At 34.5% G+C, this 19,165-nt stretch overlaps 1 protein-coding gene across 3 annotated transcripts in view; it reads right to left on the bottom strand.

Annotated features, from left to right (window-relative positions):
- The window catches only part of EPC2 (enhancer of polycomb homolog 2), a 118,918-nt gene that overhangs the window by 11,532 nt on the left and 88,221 nt on the right, over positions 1–19,165 (bottom strand). For 2 of the 3 annotated variants that reach the window (XM_015068378.3, XM_015068377.3), the window contains exons 5-10: positions 15,183–15,331; positions 14,274–14,406; positions 11,898–12,089; positions 7,539–7,628; positions 6,159–6,304; positions 5,724–6,067 (exon numbers count right to left, since the gene is read on the bottom strand). In XM_015068378.3, the coding sequence (XP_014923864.1) occupies positions 5,724–6,067; positions 6,159–6,304; positions 7,539–7,628; positions 11,898–12,089; positions 14,274–14,406; positions 15,183–15,331 (1,054 nt within the window). The remainder of the gene's footprint in view (positions 1–5,723; positions 6,068–6,158; positions 6,305–7,538; positions 7,629–11,897; positions 12,090–14,273; positions 14,407–15,182; positions 15,332–19,165) is intronic. The other variant, XM_015068379.3, reaches the window with a different exon arrangement.

The raw sequence follows: 19,165 nt of genomic DNA, 5'->3' as shown, positions 1-19,165 counted from the left end.
GAGCTGCCCAGGCGTCCCTGGACAACCTATTTTAAACCTTGTATGTCTTAGCGAGGAGTCAGGTGAAAGTTCACATAAGCCACTCTGAGCTACTCTGAGGACAAATGCTTCAATCCTTGAAAGCTGACATTGTGTGTCTAGGACTATACACATCCTGTAATGTAACTGTTACAGTTAAAGGCAAACTCATGAATAAACTGCAAAACTGTGGGTAGAAAGGGTGAAGATGGGAGGCGAGGTCAGGAGTGAAGGGTGAGGGGGATAAGGAATATGGAACAAATGAAATGTGAAAATAAAAAAAATAAAGACCCATTTAAGGGGCACCTGGCTGGCTAAGCTGATGGAATGTGTAACTCTAGATCTTGCGGTTGTAGGTTTGAGCCCCACGCTGGTATAGAGATTTAAAAAAAATAAAATCTTTTTTTTATTTTTTAATTTTTTTTTTAACATTTATTTATTTTTGAGAGACAGGGAGAGACAGAGCATAAGCAGGGGGAGGGGCAGAGAAAGAGGGAGACACAGAATCTGAAGCAGGCTCTAAGCTATCAGCACAGAGCCTGATGTGGGGCTCAAACTCACAAACCATGAGATCATGACCTGAGCCGAAGTTGGACGCTTAACCGACTGAGCCACCCAGGCGCCCCCAAAGATGAAATCTTCAAAGACGCATTTAAACTTCTTACACCCAACCTAAATAGTTACAACTGAAATTTGAATTATTATTTCCTTTAGCAATCAAACTAAAATCTTTTTAATTTCTGAAATCTGAATCTATTTCTCACCTTTGGAAGCAATCCTAACTCAAAAAATAAATCCTTGTGAATACCTTAGCTCATTGTTAAAATGTAGTTCTATCTATTGAAGAACTTTTTATACTTGCAAACATTTTATGGTAATTTAAGAAAGAATGGTGGGGGGCATGTGGGTGACTCAGTCAGTTAAGCGTCCAACTCTTGATCTCAGCTCAGGTTGTGATCTCAGGATTCCTGAGTTTGAGCCCTGCGTGGGGCTCCACACTGACAGTGCAGAGCCTGCTTGGGATTCTCTGTCTCCCTCTCTCTCTGCCCTTTCCCCACTCACTTGCATGGAGCTGTGCTCTCTCAAAAACAAATAAACATTAAAAAAAAAAAAAAAAAAAAAGAAAGAAAGAATGGAAAAAGAAACAAAAAATCAGGAATTTCTGTTGGAACACTGTTCAAATTGATGTTCTTACAAATTGGTAATGGTAAGATATTTGAAGCTGATCAAAAAGGGTGCTGGTACCTACTCAGTACACTAAGATGAGGAAAAAAAGCGTTCGTTTGCAACCATGCATTAGTCAAAACCAAGACTGAATGTAAACTAATCCATCTCTTCAAATCTGAACAAAGCTTGCTTCATTCATTCATTCATTCATTCATTCATTTTTAAAGTAATCTCTATGCCCAACATGGGGCTTGCACTCATGACCTCAAGATCAAGTCACATGCTCTACCGACTGAGCCAGCCAGGTGCCCCAAGCAAAGCTACTGTTAGATGTGAAATACAATTTCATTTTGGAGTTTGGAATTTAAGAACAATATCTCAAAAAAAAAAAGAGCTAAATAATAGTGCAGTTTCAAATGACTAAAAACTTTGATCTATTTATATAAAGAATGTAATACTTGCCCTGTGCTGTAAGCTCCTTGAAGGTAGGGATTATTGTCTTACAAAATCTCGCAACTTTTAAACACTTAACAGAGTGCTTTCCATATAATAATTCTAAATCATTATCTATCCTTGGTTATTCACTTGCCATGTTCAGCACAATCCATCTTTCCTTTCTCTGTCCTACTTCTATTCTTTGAAAAGTTTTTCAATTAAGAAAACAGATCTTTATTTTACTTAATAGTTAATAAGATATGTCTTTGCTTTAAAATGAAGTCTTTAGTTCTAGTTCTAATACCTAGGACATACATTTTAATTTGTTTTAAGTCCTTTAAGTATGATATCAAAAATAACAATTAGATATTCTTTAGGACACAGGAATTATGACTTGAAAAAAATTTTTTTAAATGTGTATTTATTTTTGAGAGCGAGTGTGTGCAAGTGAGTGGAGGAGGGGCAGAGAGGGGGAGAGAGGATCCAAAGTAGGCTCTGTGTTGACAGCAGAGAGCCAGATGTGGGCTCGAATTCACAAACCATGAGATCATGACCTGAGCCACAGTCAGATGCTCAATGATTGAGCCACCCAGGTGCCCCAGGACTTGAAAAATATTAACTGGGTTATTAACAGCATGAAAGTAGGAATATTCTTCGCCACTAGCCCTCAAGTTCAAGTTTTTTTTTCTAAGAACTAAGAAACTTGGGATATAAATAAATATTATGGTCAAAGGTATAGAGTTTCTATTTCTTTTTTTTTTTTTTTTGAGAGAGGAAGAGAGAATCTTTTTTTTTTTTTTTTTTTAACTTTTATTTATTATTGAGAGACAGAGAAAGACAGAGCATGAGCATGGGAGAGGCAGACAGAAGGAGACACAGAATCTGAAGCGGGCTCCAGGCTCTGAGCTGTCAGCACAGAGACTGACATGGGGCTCGAACTCACAAGCCGCGAGATCATGACTTGAGCCGAAGTCAGACGCTTAACCAACTGAGCCACCCAGGCGCCCCAAGAGAGGAAGAGAGAATCTTAAGCAGGCTTCACACCCAGCCCAGAGACCAATGCAGGGCTCGATCTCACAACCTTGAGATCACGACCCTGAGCCAAAATCAAGAGTAGGACTCTTAACCAACTGACCAACCCAGGCAGCCGCAGTTTCTACTTCTGATTAAACCCTTTATTTGTTGAGATTTCCCAGCTGTGAAACAGAAAATTCAGTACTTATAATTGCCAAGATCAGTGACATACTCTGCAACATAAAAATATGGTCCTGTGTCAGTTTTGTTAAACTCTTAAAGACACACATGCTCTCATGACCAAGTCCATTAAGAAGAAGCAGAAGGCAACAGTATTAATAAAGACAAAGATTAAAAGAAATCAAATCTACGAAGATTCAATTCTTTTGTCTCTGTCCATCAAATGTAAAAATGTAACTTTTTAAAAACTCCTACATCCTTCTCTTTAGATAGATGAAAGAATTCTTATCAAAATTTACTGAATTGTAATGGAATACACTGGTGCAAATGGGTACCTAAAATTGTCAGAGCTTTTCAACTTTTTACAAAAATGCTGTTAAAAGACTTGTTCCATTATGCATTTATATACCTGTTCCTAATATTTTGAAACCTAACATATTTATTGAAAACAAAACAAAAACCTTGTGGCCTCCATGACTAGATGGTCACAGCAGAGAAGGAAAATTTCAAACAAAATCCTTTACGCTAGTAACAGATTTAAACATATATTTGACAAATTCTACTTAAAAACACTGACTCTATGTAGCTTAGCTGTTGCTTAAGCCTTGAGATTTGTCAAAGAAAGGAAATGGTACTCTGTTGAGAATACTAAAAAATGTAAGGCAGGAAAAATTAATACAGACCAAAAAGAACACTTTTTTTTTTTAATGGTAGGGGAAAGGCAAAAAATAAAAAACCTTACTGTCTATGATGTTAACATCACGTATTTGTCACTTAAGTTACCTAAAAAGTGCACGTATGCCTAAGATACTTTAAAGCTTATTTATTTTGAGAGAGAGAGGGAGGGAGAATCCCAAGCAGGCTCCGTGCTGTCAGCACTGAGCCTGACTTGGGGCTCAATCCCACAAACTGTGAGATCATGACCTGAGCTGAAATCAAGAGTTGGAGGCTTAAACAAATGAGTCACCCAGGCATCGCATGCCTAAGATACTTTAAATGCTTATTTTATGCTGATGTATGGTAGTGTCACAAAATTCTACAGGTAGCTATTATGGAATTATTTAAGTTATATTAAGTTGTATTCTGGATCAATACATACAGAGTATTGATGATACTGTAACATACACAACCATACATATTTTCTGGACAAGAGTCAAGTCAAATCCTTCTGGAGTATGTTGGCAATGTACAGCAGAAAGTTGCAAATATCTGGCTATGTTCAAGTTGAGATGAAACAAAATCATTATTTTGCTATGGTACACATTATTAGAGAAGAAACTCAATCCACTGTCAAATCTAATTATAGATGCCTATTTTTAGATGTTTTATTTTTTAAATGTTTATTTTGAGAGAGAGTGAGTGAGCACATGAATGGGGGAGGGGCAGAGAGTGAGGGAAAGAGAGAATCCCAAGCAGGCTCTATGTTGTCAGCATACAGCCCAACGCAGGGCTCGATTTCATGAACCACGAATTCATGACCTGAGCTGAAATCAAGAGTTGGATACTTAAGTGAATGAACCACATAGGAGCTCCAAGATGTTTTTAAACTCCTCTTTTGGCAAAAATTATTTTGAGTAATTTTTGATACAGGAGTTCTAGTTCAGTTAAATAATTTGAACATGGTCTTGGAGTCGGCAGAAATAAAATCTGACCTAATATTCATGAACTTCCTACTACCTTTAGATTTCTAAGAAGCCTGCCACCACAAATCATATTAGGTATTTATTTCGGCTTTGAAAGCTTATTAAACTTCGCAAACTCGTGAACCTTATATAACAGGATGCCGTTTTCCTTACCTAAGTTTGTTTAAGAGAAAATTAACCAACTAGTTTGGAGAAATGACATGTCAACTTCCAATCATTCAAACAAATCCAATTTTCCATTATAATCTTTGAACAGATATATGTCTAGGTCAAGTCTGAAAATAAGCAGTCCAGTAACTAAAAATGACTGAACACTACTGAGACCAAATAAAATGCTTTAAAATCACTTTAAGGAGGTTCAACATAATTTCACTTAGTAAAATGTACATCCAGGAAAGAATTTAGAAACATTCACGTTTTACAAGAAGAAAGGATATCAACAGTGTGAGTCAAGTCACATTTAGTTTTGACTCTGGATACCATGCAGTGTTTGTATATATCATAAGGATATTCAAAATTATACCTACTTATATATGTGATAAAGAGAAGACTATCCACAGATAAAAACAAATCAAAATTACATTTTAGATTTTCTAGATACTATACATTATTTACAATGTACATGTCATAAAAATATTAAATTGAGCACAGTGTTTCTTAAAATGAAAAATGCTTTCTAGTCTCAATCAGAGGTTAGCTATCAGACAAAATTACAACTATTCATAGGGAGACTCTTAAAAAATCATTTTTCAGAAAGAAAGCTTTCAATGGTACTCTGGAGGAGCAATGCCTACATTTGAGCAAAGTTAATATACACAAAAATGAAACTTTTCTTTAACAAATGCACACTATGGTTATGATACTCTGGTAGCAGCTTATAACCACTTTATCCATAGGGAACTCCCTATGCATTCTGCCTACACATTCACCATACCAGGCCCACACACTCAAAATATAAGTCTGGTTTAATAGGTATCATGACATTGGTTAAAATGTGAACCACAATACTAGGGTTTAGTTTCTTAGGCTGGAAAACAAAAATATAATAGGTTAAGATAAAATTCTTTTCTATGATGGGATTATGAAAATAAACCTTCAAAATTTACCCTGAGCCCTTATTTATTTATTTATTTATTTCAATATATGAAGTTTATTGTCAAATTGGTTTCCATACAACACCCAGTGTCCTGAGCCCTTATTTAGTGGATAATGAAAATTAAGTCGGAAAAAAGAGCAGGATATATTTTTAACAAAGTGACAGCTTACCTGATATGCCATTCTTGCTGGTGTTCAATAAAGCTACAGATGCTGCAGAAACTCTTTTATTGTTCACAGTCTGCCCTGATTTTCTTGAGGTACATTCTTCACTATCACTGTCCTGTAAATTTAGTAGCCTTGGCTGGAAACACTGTAGTCGACATGATCTGATATTGCTTAATATTTCAGAAAGGGACAGTCTGTTTTCACAATGTTTATTGGAAGCATTGGTCCGAGTGAAATTAGAAGAGAAGTCTATAGTTTGGGAAGAGCTTGAAAAACCATTCAGCATTTCAGGGTCTATCTGTTTCAGGACTGGGTCATGTTCTGTGGATATTCGGTCCATTATGACCCTGAAAAGCAATATAAAACCAAATATTATCTGGAAGAATTAGTTCCCTTCTACCTTGTAAAACAAAAATCAGGTCAAGACAAATAGTATACCTTCCACCTCTGCCAATTCGCCTCCTTGCAAATCCTATACATCTTCTTGGGACTGTGAGTGTTGTAAGGCAATGCCTGTATCTCAACTTATCCAAATCTGCCAATTCTGAATTTTCAAAGGAGTGGTTAGCTTGGTCCAAACGAGGCTGCAAAGAAAGAAAAAAAAGAAAATCAAAACCCACGGAATAAATCTGAAAAGAAAAAAGGTTAAATCATGATAAAAATAAAATTCAGCATTAACAGAACAATTAAAATTTAGATACAAAACTGTAAAATTGTTTTATCTGTAAAAAACCAGATAAAATTTTACAAAACTGAATCAAAAGTTCACTCACCAAAGTAACTCAAAGTGTATTTAATATTTTAGGGTATATTTTAAAAGAAATATATCTTTAAAGAATAATATGGCTTTTAACATCTATGGCAGAAAAAGTAGAGATAGGAAAGTTAGTAATTTACAAGCTTCCTATTGAGAAATACCAGAAAGAAATTTTTTTTTTGGACCAAAAATTGTACTTCAAGCATCTATGGGTCAGGCTGACACTTCTTACTTTTAAGAACATACGGTTCATTTCTCTGCCTTCCTATTCCCTTTATTTTTCTATTTTTCTGGGTCTTAACACTTCTCTATCCTTTCATAATATTTTTTTCTTTCTCTCATTAGCGTAACTTGTAAAAAACTTTCTACCTCTTCTACACTACTCTCACACACACACACATCCTAAATAAGTTGGAAGTGTAGATGTTTACCATAATGCAACAAGGCAAATGGTCTCCACAAGCCATACCTCATTTACTCTATAGTTACACTTTATCTGAAAATCTGAGCATCTGGGAATCAGGGTCCCTCCTGATAGAATGTTGCACCAAAACTTAATAACACAAAGCAATTTCTAAGTGTGTCAAAAAGTTATGAATATAATTATCAGATAAAATATTGCCATGAGGAGAGTTTAAAGATGATTCTTTTATGTTTGATACTTACTTGGTATGTACATACAGGATGCGCTTGCTTAAAATAAATTTTAATTAACAGCAACTATCAAAACTTCAATTAGAGATTCTGGGCTTACCTAACTCTAGCAGTGACAGTAAATTTTCATAACTGCTAAACTACAGTTAAAGCCCAAAGTAAAACTAAATTTTTAAAATTTAGAATTCTAAATTATCAATTTCCAAGTAAAGGATTATGAGATTTTTGGATATCCTCTGAAAGGACTAAGTACCTTTTAGCATCTTTTACTGGTATGTGTATAGGCAATATTAAATAAAAAATGCTGATGGACTTCCCATTTTTAGATCAAGACTAAGTTACCCTGACAAGAGTTACCTATGAACATCTGGTTCACAAAAACACTACAAAAAAAATAAAATTCTTACAGCGTAATACTGGCATCCTGCTCGCCTCCTGAAAGCACAGGGACCATCAGGATCATTTTCTTCTTCAGGTTCTGATACTGGGGATGGTACCTAAAAAAAAAACAGGCATGAGACATTCCATTTAGGAGTTATCAGAAGTCAACAGATCAATCTTTGTAATAATCTAAAATCAGAATCTGATCACAAACAGTATGCCTACGTTACATATAGTAGGCAGTAAATTCCCCCCAAACAGCTAAAGGCTAGCAATGATTTTCTATGGTTAAAAATGATTATTTTGAAAGGATTAGTTCTTGCAGGTACGTTAACATAGTATTGTGTAATTGCTTCTGAACACATTAAGTACTTAAAAAGAATTAGTACAGTTTTTATATATCCCACTTATATTTGCTAAATAATGGATGCGGCCATAAATATTTTTATTTTGACAGTTATGGTTCACCTATATAGGCAGATGTATTTTTCTCCAATAACTTTCTTTCCCTGTAATAAAAGTCAAAAACTAGGAAGTAAAAAAGGTTTATGAATAGTGCCCCCTCCAAGGCCATAAAAGGTCATACGTTTTTCTCAAAGGGAGTCCCTACTCACTTTTTTAAAAACACTTTTTTAGTTTTTATTTATTTAAATTCCAGTTAACATATAATGCAATATTTCAGGTGTACAGTTTAGTGAAATCACGTTTTAAACTTGGCAGATGATAAGTAGAAAAATTAGAAAAGGACAGAAGGCTTGCTAAAGGTAAGCAGACTGGTTGCAAAGAGAAATGATAAGCCCATAGCCTGACAGCAAAAGAAAAAAATAAAGACTTTCAAAAAGTCGTCACATAATTAAAATGCACTCTGCCTGAGAACCATGTGATCTTAGGTGAACTATCCCTATAAAACTTGAGTGGACCCCTGGGCAACACTGATACTTTGGAGCAAACTTTGTAAGTGTCATCAAAAACGGAGTAAATTATATACAAATTACTCTAATACAGCAGAGAAATAATATGGTTTAGATAAATTTCTACCCATAATGTTTAAAATTAAAAAAAAAAAAGTTTTGGTACTTAAGTTTCAGTAGTCTCGCAATTTCACTTTGGAGTACATCTCTTTTTCTGACAACGCTGGCTCAACCAAATTTACTTGCAAATTTTGAACCTCACAAATCCCTCTCTTCCTATTTTGAGAGGAAAAATGTGTTCTCCACATTATTTCCAAACTGTGGTAATTACCACTGAGCAGGGTCATCCAGGGGAGAAAGGCATTTGGTGAGGTTCCAATATACCTCCACCAACCCTATGGGGGAGACACAGAAACAGTAAGCTGGGGCTGATTCTTCTTCCCGTGGAACCAAGCCCCAAACCTGAAATTTGAAAGGAAATCCCCAATGTGAATTTTATACTTTGGTTCCTTTGCAAATCCTCTACCTCTTCTAAAATACACACAGGGGAAGTGTCACAAAATCTCAGAAATTCTTTGCATAAAATATACCACCCCTTCCTCCCGACCACCATTCTTCAGGAGTGGATTCGAGGATTTAGTCTGAGACACAGGAAGAGAGAGCTGACATTAGAAGAATCAGAAATGTGATTAAGAAAAGACAGGGCTTTAATTCTGCTCTGTTGCAAATCAGTTGGAGAAGTCTGGTTAAAACGTCTGTTCTCTTAAGTCTCCCTATTATCTTTTTCCTTGTTTACTGGACAAAGAAGCAGCACATCATTATTTTACAGATCTTTTTAGCAATAAAATCCTGATTTTGTAAGAGTTCCAGCCTAAATAGCTGCCTCACTGAGTAATATCCAACTGTATAGGTAAATACTTATTCTTCAGTGACAGGGGATACCATTATAAAAATTGATGAGAGTTGTCAAAGACCCAGTAAAAGGACTCAAGAGGAACTTAAAAGTTTCAAAATATAATTTGAAATTTTGATGTGGGTTTGAAGGCTGGGGACTATATGAATAAACACAAGAATTTAGAATAGAAACAAAAGCCCCCTAATGCGAGAGGAATATATGACTAATACGTAAGTGTGTCCCACTATCAGGAGGATGGACTGATTCCAGCACTAAAGGAAAAGTTTCCATAGGTCATAATATCCCCTGGTGTCATTCTTAAGAGCTGGGAGTGTACAGCAAAACTTTAAAGGCTCTCTTCAGTACCACCAATATAAGGCTATTATTAATATATACTGAAACCATGTCATCTTCTTACTTAAGATTCTTTAATAATGTTCTAGTGTGTATAATGGTAGATAGAAGTCATCTGCCACCTGGCTACTACTGCAAGCATCATTCTGTTCAACCTCTCTTCCCCTTTGTATTTTATGCTCCAGTAATGCCAAACTGCAAGCAATTCTCACTTACATGCTGTTTCCTCTGCCTAGAAGCCCTCCCTACACTTCCTATCAGAAAACTACTATGTGTTCGGACATTATTTTCCTCATTCTTCCAAAATGGCCACCTAATTAATATCCCATGGCTCTTTAATGCACTGAGTCTAACTGGATGATCCTTTGACAAAAGTAATAAATTATTTCATTAAGTGCTTTTCAAGCGCGTACTAAATTAAAACCTGTATTTGTGCATTTTACAATACATACGAATGCTAAAATATCTGGGATAGAAAAACTAAATTAGTGATAAAAGAGTAAAAAAAACACATAGTCTAGTCAAAGGGAATACATTTTACGATTCTACATTTTAAATAGTTACAACTATAAAGTGTTTTATAAAACAGTTTGTTTCCAAATGTCTGTAATGTTGGTTAGAATTTTTTTTTTCTCTTAAAGCAATGAAATAAAAATGTTAAAATATAATAAAATGTATTTGTTATAGCATTCTCTTTACATTGACTATACCATATAGACAAGAAAAAAGAGGGTGTTGCCAGACCAGGTGCTAAACTATAAATATGTATTTATCTTTTAAAATTCATCCTTTGATACATAAAGGTCTTTTAAAAACAGCACTTGTGAAAGTGAAATTAAGAATTTAAAATTGCAGGGGCACCTGGGTGGCTGAATTGGTTAAGCAACTTCAGGTCAGGTCACGGTCTTGTGGTTTCATGAGTTTGAGCCCCATACTGGGTGGGCTCTGTGCTGATGGCGCAGAGCCTGCTTATGATTCTCTCTCTTTGCCCCTCCTATGCTCTCTCTCAAAATAAATGTAAGAACTTAAGAAAAGATTTTTAAAATTGCAAACATCTTGCTATAAACTGTTGCAATATAAATCAAAGAATTATCTTCATGATTTACAATTTGCATTAGTTCTTTGGAATCTTTATAATTAAATGATTATTGCCAGGGGCGCCAGGGTGGCTCAGTCAGTTAGATGTCCAACTCCTGATATCGGCTCAGGTCGTGATCTTGAGCCCTTCATCAGGCTGCATGCTGAGTGTGGAGCCTGCTTCAGACTCTCTCTCTCCCTCTCTCTTTAGATAAATAAATAAACATTAAAAAAATATAAATGGTTATTGCCCAAAGTTTACATTAAAAATTGCAAAACAAAATGCTAAAAAATTGTTAAAAAAATTATTGTTGGTTATTGTTGGTGAATATTTACAATTATGTATTAAGTATCTTAAAATATTGATAATCTTTGGTTCAGTAATTCTACTTTTTTTTTTAAGTTTATTTATTTATTTTGTGAGAGAGTAAGCATAGAGAGAGAGGGAGAGAGAATCTCAAGTAGGCTCTACATTGTCAGTGCGGAGCCTGAAGCAGGGCTCAAACTCATCAACTATTAGATCATGACCTGAACTGAAACCAAGAGTTGGACTCTTAACTAAGCCACCTAGATGCCCCTCAGTAATTCCATTTTTTTTTTTAACGTGTACTTATTTTTGACAGCCAGAGGGAGGGAGAGTGAGAGAGACAGCATGCATGTGAATGTGAATGGGGGAGAGGCAGAGAGAGAGAGAGAGAGAGAGAGAGAGAGAGAGAGAGGAACAGAAATACCAAAGCAGGCTCTGCTGAGACAGCAGAAAGCCTGATGTGGGGCTCGAACTCATGAACCGTTGAGATCATGACCTGAAGTTGGCCGCTCGACCAACTGAGCCACCAGGTGTCCCAGCAATTTCATTTCTAATAATCTACTTTAAATACAGACGGAAAAAATAGAAACATTCATTTTTATAAAAAGGAACACTGAAAACCACCTAAATATTCCAGAGAATAAATTCTATCCAACTGAGAGAATATAATGGAAAGTAAATACCACATGAGTGGCTACATAAATAATGTGGAAAATGTTTATGCTATACAACATTAGGTGAAGAAAGTAAGAATCAAAACTAAGAGGTCAATTATGTTTTAAAATATAGCAATATGAAAGACTAGAAGGAAATGTCTTTAAAATAGTTTTAAAACAAGCACCTGTGGAAATTCATCTTCATCTGAGCTGTGAAAGTCATATTGCTTAATGTCACTCTTATTGATCACAGGCAATGTCTCAGGAGTGGGTTGCTGAGATGTTATCAAAGCCTCTGCTTTAGGCTTCTTTGGGTACTTCTTCTTTTGACGAACCACATCAGAAGCCTCTTCTTTCAAAGACAAATGATGAGGGTGCTGTTTACATGACGATTTTTCCCCCAAAAGGAAGAAATGAAAATCATTTTAGAAATCATGAAAAACTATACTGCTCTTTGAAAAACATACATTTTTACCCAGGAGGTGATTTTATTTACTGTTTTTAATATGCAAAAATTGTGGTCATAAATTGAAAAATGTTTTACTTTTTTCAAGTTGTGATTAAAAATAATAATGGTACCTAAATTTGCTTTTTATAGTTATTTATACTTTAACTATGATGTTAGTGATTTAAAAAAATTACTCTATTATTATGCAATCCAGCATATAAAAGCACTTACATTTAATTTTAATTTTATTTAAATCCACTGTATTAATTAATGATGATTAATAAACTTATTTGAAAAATAACTTGAATTAGATTATAAATTCATTAATTTATTTCTACACTTACTTTCAATTTTTAAAAATGTCTATGGCTGGTAATCTTTTTGAGGAAAATGAGTTTATTAACTAGAAAAAAATTCGCTTTTTTAGAATTACTGCCTCAACTGAACAGTAATCAAACTGTTCTCAAGTACCCTAGAGTTCTGTGATAGCACTTTAGAGGTCATCTGGCAACCAGACTGACATATGGGGTGGGTTTCCAGCGCCCCCTGCTTTCCACCCCTCAGCAGAGAAGCTCTGTTACTATCTGTTTTGACATACATAGTGGTATTCCTCTTAATAAATAGGGTTCTACTACTTAAAAAGTTTGGAAATGATTGTTCTAATAGAGCACCAAAGTACAAGCAATATTGAAGTGAAAAAATATTTAAGAGGTTCTACATTTTCCCGTGTAGTCCACATTTTTGTTAAAACTACTGCAGGGTCAAAAATGGTACATACAATGAAAATGTTGCTTAAATGGCAAATTATTTAGTGATATAGCTAGGTTTCCTACAATGGTTAAATCTATGGCACCAAAAAGAGAATCTCACCCTCTTCGAAACTACCTATATTTTAAGGTGGGATGTGTGACAAGGTAAATAAAGTTAGCTATGTGTAATGGGGTGGATCAACAATGAATGAGCAACCGTATCTCTAACACTAGTAAACATTCTGAGTGTTTTTCCTACAGATGATCTAAAATAAAAACCTAAAATATAGGAAAGGCTGATTCTGTCAGTAATTTCAGGTTGAGATTTTCATCTTCTCTACCAATCATATACTTGGAAAAAGCATTGGTTTATATAAAATGGATTTTAAAAAATAACTTAGAAAGTAACATTTATTGCACTGATAACATTTTGGGCTATAGAGGCAAGTGTGTTTTAAAAAGAATCAAGTAGGTGGGCTAGATGCCTGTGATTAATAAGAAAGAACTTTTGTGTTTGAATTGACATCAGCTGATTAAAGGAGGAGTCTTCCTGCTCCACATTCTTCTTTGACCTTTAACAACGAACCCAGGAAAAGAATTGTGTACATTTTTAAAAGATGAATTTTCCACAAACACCCTATGTTGCTTTTTAAATCTTGCTATATACAAAGTTCCACTGTCTAAATGCTCAGTCAATACCTATTTCTTAGTTAAATCTAAGCTCCTTAAAGGTTTTATTAATGAATACTTTAATTAATGTACCAAGTGAATACTGAATAAATACAATTTCTTGAAGTCTAAAAGACTTAAATAATCACTGAATCTGGCTCTTTATTAGCGAAGAAAATAGCATCTGGAAGTTACAGGACTTCTTCAAATCACTCAAAGTAGATAGCAGTTGATTCTGGAAGTGATAATGAAACTAAGAATAACTTTCAATAATAAATAGTCTCAATGAAGAAAGCTTTAATCTTAGATTTTGATGCCTGCCACTACAACGCAGGATTTGCTAAGGCTAGTGATAACAACTCAACTTTAATTACCCATATTCTCTAGAGAAGCAGATAGCACAGTGAAAAACACATGGTTTTTGGTGTTAGACCTAGACCTAAATCTCGAATCAGCCACTTATTAGCTATATAATCTAGAAGTCACTCAGAGATAAAATCTGTGTCAATGGGCTGCTATAATGATTAATGAGTTAATATGTATGTAAAAATTCCTAGCAAAGTGCTCGGCTAATAGTAAAAACTAACGCATGTTAATTACTTTCTTCTTTAACCAAACTATACTAAGACAGCTGATGAAACCCCTAATTGTCTAAACAATATTATCATATGTGCTTCTCCCCAGAGGATATTCACCTTAGTTTTACATTCTTGGACTTTGTGATGATTTCCATTATGAAGAGTTGCTGGAGTGGCATATAACTCTTTTTCTGATCTATTGATTTTCACTTCATTAAGGATTTCACCGCCATAGTCTCCCAAATGATATCTTGAAAAGGTCACAAAATATAAGAAAATGTTTTGTAGTTGAAAAATAAATTAGGAAAAAAAAAAAAACCCCAATGATATCGCAATTCACTAGAACACAACTAATTAATTAGTCAGATTATTCTTTTAAAAAAAGATTATTCTTGAAAGAAAATTTACAGGAATAAAGAAGTTCATATTCGGGATATAGTAAGACAAAAACCAAAAACCCTCTAAGGTATACAGAAGACAAATTTCTCATATATTTAATATTTTCAAACAGTGGGAAATGATGTTTAGAATGCTTACCTCAGGAATCACATAAAATTCTGTCAGGTGTAGTTTAGTCTATTTAGTTATGCAGGAAAAGGACTACTGCATTAGAGACACATTTTTAAAATGCGTTGAAACAAAAAATGTTTTCTACCTAGTTAGAAAATAAAATCATTTAAACATTCATTTCCCTCAAATTTTAATAGAAACTTTAATAAAAAGGATGGACAAAATGATCTCTAGATTCTTTTCTAAATAAAACTAAAGGATTCTGAAAAAAAATTAAGTATATTAGAGGATCTGCACATAATACACACAAAAATATACCCCAAATTCGCAATCCAAACTGATAATCTAACTAAAAAAAAACTAGCAATACCTGGATTCTTCAAAAAATGTAGATTTCATTTAAGAATCCATTTTAACTGTTTTAAAGCATGGCAAAAAATAAAACAAATCATTTGGTTATATTCTGACCATCATTTAGCTAAAGCTACCATTAGTATACAACAGCAGCAAGGTTACCTTTTTTCCACAACTTCTAAGGTTAAGTGCAATAATTCTCGTTTTGTTTTCTCTCTTCTCTTAATCATTTCCAAAATTGTTATGGCTCTACTAAACTCTCGTCTCAGTTTCAACATCTTTTCATAAGAGGCTTCATCATTCTTACGATTCTGTTGAAAACAATTTTAGAAGAATAAACAATCCAATCATCATTCCATTTTCATTCAACAAAATCTTATGAGATCCAAAACTGTTTCATAAAGCAAAATGTTAAAAAAGTATTAAATATAAAAATGTTAAAAATCATCTTAAACAGCAACTACATAAGAGAACCTATTTAACTCTGAAAACAGAAGTACAAGCAAGTATCTCTCAAATATTAAAAAAAAAAATGCTGCCCACTGTTGAAAAGATGGAATGATAGAAGGGATAATTCCAACGTACACACATTTTTAGAAGACTGCCTGAAACAAAACCTAGTGTATCAATCAGAAAATGCAGTCCACTGAAATTGATGCAAGGCATTTTCCAGTGATAGAAACAGTTCTGTTAAATCAAGGTTACCTACCAAAAAAAAAAAAAAAAAAAAAAAAAAGCCAAAATGGGTCTCTATCATTCACCTCTGTAACTGCTGGTTGGAAGGTTCAATATACCACAATGTAAACACTCACAATGACAATGACAAGCAAAACTTCCTATCAGAAACTCAGATATAAAACTGAAAGTAGGATATAAAGTATCTCAAAGAACTGGACTGTCATGTTTCAAAGTAATAACACCTCACTGCAGGGCAGAAAACAAGTGAAAACTCTAAATTTCAGAGTGTTGTTAAGAAGGTCCCACTGTGAAGCCTGAGATTTAATTTGAACAACTCCAAATCAAAGTCCTGCTTAATAATGAAAGAAGGCTCAGTTGTAATTAGCAACTATTTGCATAAAAGTTACTGTTAATATAAAATATTGTGTTTAATCAAATAACCATAGAATATTTATAGTAGGCATGGAACTATTTGTTTAAAAACAGACCATTACCACCTCTCATTCTATGTATCCAGACACTGCACTTAAGCAATCTTCCCATCCTTGAGTTAATGATACAATGACATTAGAAAGAACCTGAAGCCAGGTTTCATATTGGAGGATTATAAAACAGAAAATAAAACTTAAAGATTCAAAGTTTTACTTTTTTCTTTAATGTATAGTTTCTTGTATTTGAAACTTAATCATCACCTATAAAACATAACCTAAACTAAATCTCATTAAGGTACTGCGTACCAAGTATTTTAAATGTTATATTAGTCATTCTTTTATTTCATCAAAAGGAAATTAATTTTTTTTACCCCTTCAGTACTATGTGACAAAAGGCAAAATCTACAGCATGGTTTTAAGCAAGAAAACTTGTCAAGCAGGCAGAAATACCTCCCAATTGAAAAAAAAATTAACATTACGCAAATATTAAAGTGTCCCCCTGTACAGAGTACTGCACATGTCCCCTATCCTCAAAAGGCTTACAGTCTAGTAAGAATAAGACATACAGATTCAAAAGACGAGTAACAATATAAGGCTACATGCCAGCTGAACAATATTCAAAAGTGCACCAGAACCTTTTAAGATCACCCCCCTCTTCACTAAGTGTTTTTTGTGGACTATATGCTTCTGCCCTGTCTTAACCATTCATTTTCTGCTCTCTTTAGGCCCAAATTAACTACCCTTACTAATTTTTCCTTTCTCTAGTCCTCTCTGTTTTTTTACTTTTTATTTTGAAATAATTTCATATTTACATAAAGTTAAAAAAATAGTATGAACAATTCTTCTGTATTTTCATCCAGATTGCTCAAATGTTATTTATTATTTTACATTTGTTTTATCTCTGTCTCTGTATGTATTTATTTAGTCTATGTTGTGAGGAACTAAAATGTTTGTGTCCTCTGAAAATTCATTTTGAAACTCCAAGGCCCCAATGTGATGGTATTTAGAGGTAGGGCCTTTGGGAGGTGATTAGGTTATGAGGGAGGAGTCCTCACAAATGAATTTGTGCTCTTATAAAAGAGACCTCAAAGAGCTCTTTCTCTTGCTCCTTCCACCATGTGAGGACACAGTAAGATGATCACTTCTGAATCAGCAAGTAGGCCCTCACAAGACACTGAATCTGCTAGTACCTGTATCTAGGACCTTCAAGCCTCTAGAACTGTGACAAATAAATATTTGTTGTTTAAAGCACTCAGTCTATGGTGTTTTTTGTTAGCCTAAACGGACTAAGGCACATACACATGAATGTATAATAAACACATACACAAATATGCAAAATTAGCATATTTTTTTAGAGTTTATTTTGAGAGAGAGAGAGACAGAGACAGAGACAGAGAGAGGGAGGGGGAGAGAGAAAGGGAGAGGGAGAGAGAGAGAGAGAGAGAGAGAGAGAGAGGAGAGAGAGAGAGGGAGGGAGGGAGGGAGGGAGGGAGGGAGAGAGAGAGAGAGAGAGAGAGAGAGAGAGAGAGAGAATGAATGCGGGGCTCAAACTCACCAACTGTGAGCTCATGACCTGAGCCAAAATCAAGAGTCGGACGCTTAAATGACTGAGCCACCCAGGTACCCCTATTTAAAAAACATTTTTTGAGAATGGTTGGGATGTGTACTGTCCCTTCATCTCTAAGCACTTTAATATGTACTTTCTAGAAACAATGATACTCTCTTATATAACCAGTAACCATTATCGAAATCAAGAAATTAACACTGATGTTATCGTATTATCTAATTTAAACACTTTATTCATGTTTCACTGGTTGTCCTAATGTCCTTTATAGCAATAAATATAATTGTTAAATATGTATTTTTATATGTTTACATAATTGATGCTATAAAGGACATTAGCAGGACAATTATTTTTATTACTAAATTCACTCATAACAGTAAATTTTTTCCTGGTCTAGGGTCTGATTCAGGATTACAATTGCACTTAGCTGTCATGTCTCTTTAATGTCCTATAATTTGGAATAGTTCCTTTGACTTTCTATAGTGATCATAGTCTTGACATTTTTAAATAGAGGCCACTTATTTTGTAGGATGTTCCTCACTATGGGTTTCTTCAATGTTTTCCCACAATTAAATTCAGGTTATGTATTCTTCATAGGATTATCACAGAAGTGATCATTGTATCCGTCTCTTATATCAGGAGTTAAATGATAACTATTTGTCCCATTACTGTTGATGGTAATTTTTATCCCTTGATTAAGATGCTGTCAGGTTCCTTTAGTCAAGTTACTATTTTTAATTAAAAAGGACACTGTAGGATTATGTACCTTGTTTCTCACCAAATTTGGTGATTTTCAAACTTCATCATTCTACTGAAACTTGGAAATTGTAAAGTTCTACTGTAAGGAAAAGTGTTCCCTTCTCTTTTATCAGTCAATCTACCAACCAACCATCCATTCATCCATCCGTCTCTCCCTCCCACCCTCCATCCATCTATCCATCCATTTATATTAGTATGGACTCATGGGTTACTATGGGTTATTCATTATTTATTTTGACATTTAAAACTTTCCCACATCTGGTTAGTAGAGTCCCCCTTCAAGCTGGCTCTTGAGGCCTTCTGACATGGGTCCAACATGCTTTTATCTTTAATCAACAGTCTTACTTTCTGGCATAACAGAATGCTTCAAGCGTATCTTTATATTTCCCAGCCCTAGACCTGGAAACACTATTTTTCTAAGGATTTCTGGTTCCTTTTGATGGAAAATGGCATTTAAAAATCAAGATCTACATGCTAGGCATGCTCACTGCTACTGAGTATCATTGCTTCTAGACTCAGCGAAGAGAGCTAGAAAATACACCTGTAATATATGTATGTACACATACATTCACAGATTTATTAAAAACAATGAATTCATACTGGTATCTTTTCTGTGCTTTTAAGATGGCCCTATCCCTGTTTTCAAATCCATTCACTTCCTTTACCGTTCCTCACAATGGTCTCTGCTCTGGACCAACTCTTTTTTCTCTATT

Source organism: Acinonyx jubatus, chromosome C1, assembly GCF_027475565.1.
Source record: "Acinonyx jubatus isolate Ajub_Pintada_27869175 chromosome C1, VMU_Ajub_asm_v1.0, whole genome shotgun sequence".
Taxonomy (NCBI): domain Eukaryota; kingdom Metazoa; phylum Chordata; class Mammalia; order Carnivora; family Felidae; genus Acinonyx; species Acinonyx jubatus.
The sequence above is the reverse complement of the archived record's forward strand: the minus strand, read 5'-3'. Positions and strand labels throughout refer to the sequence as shown.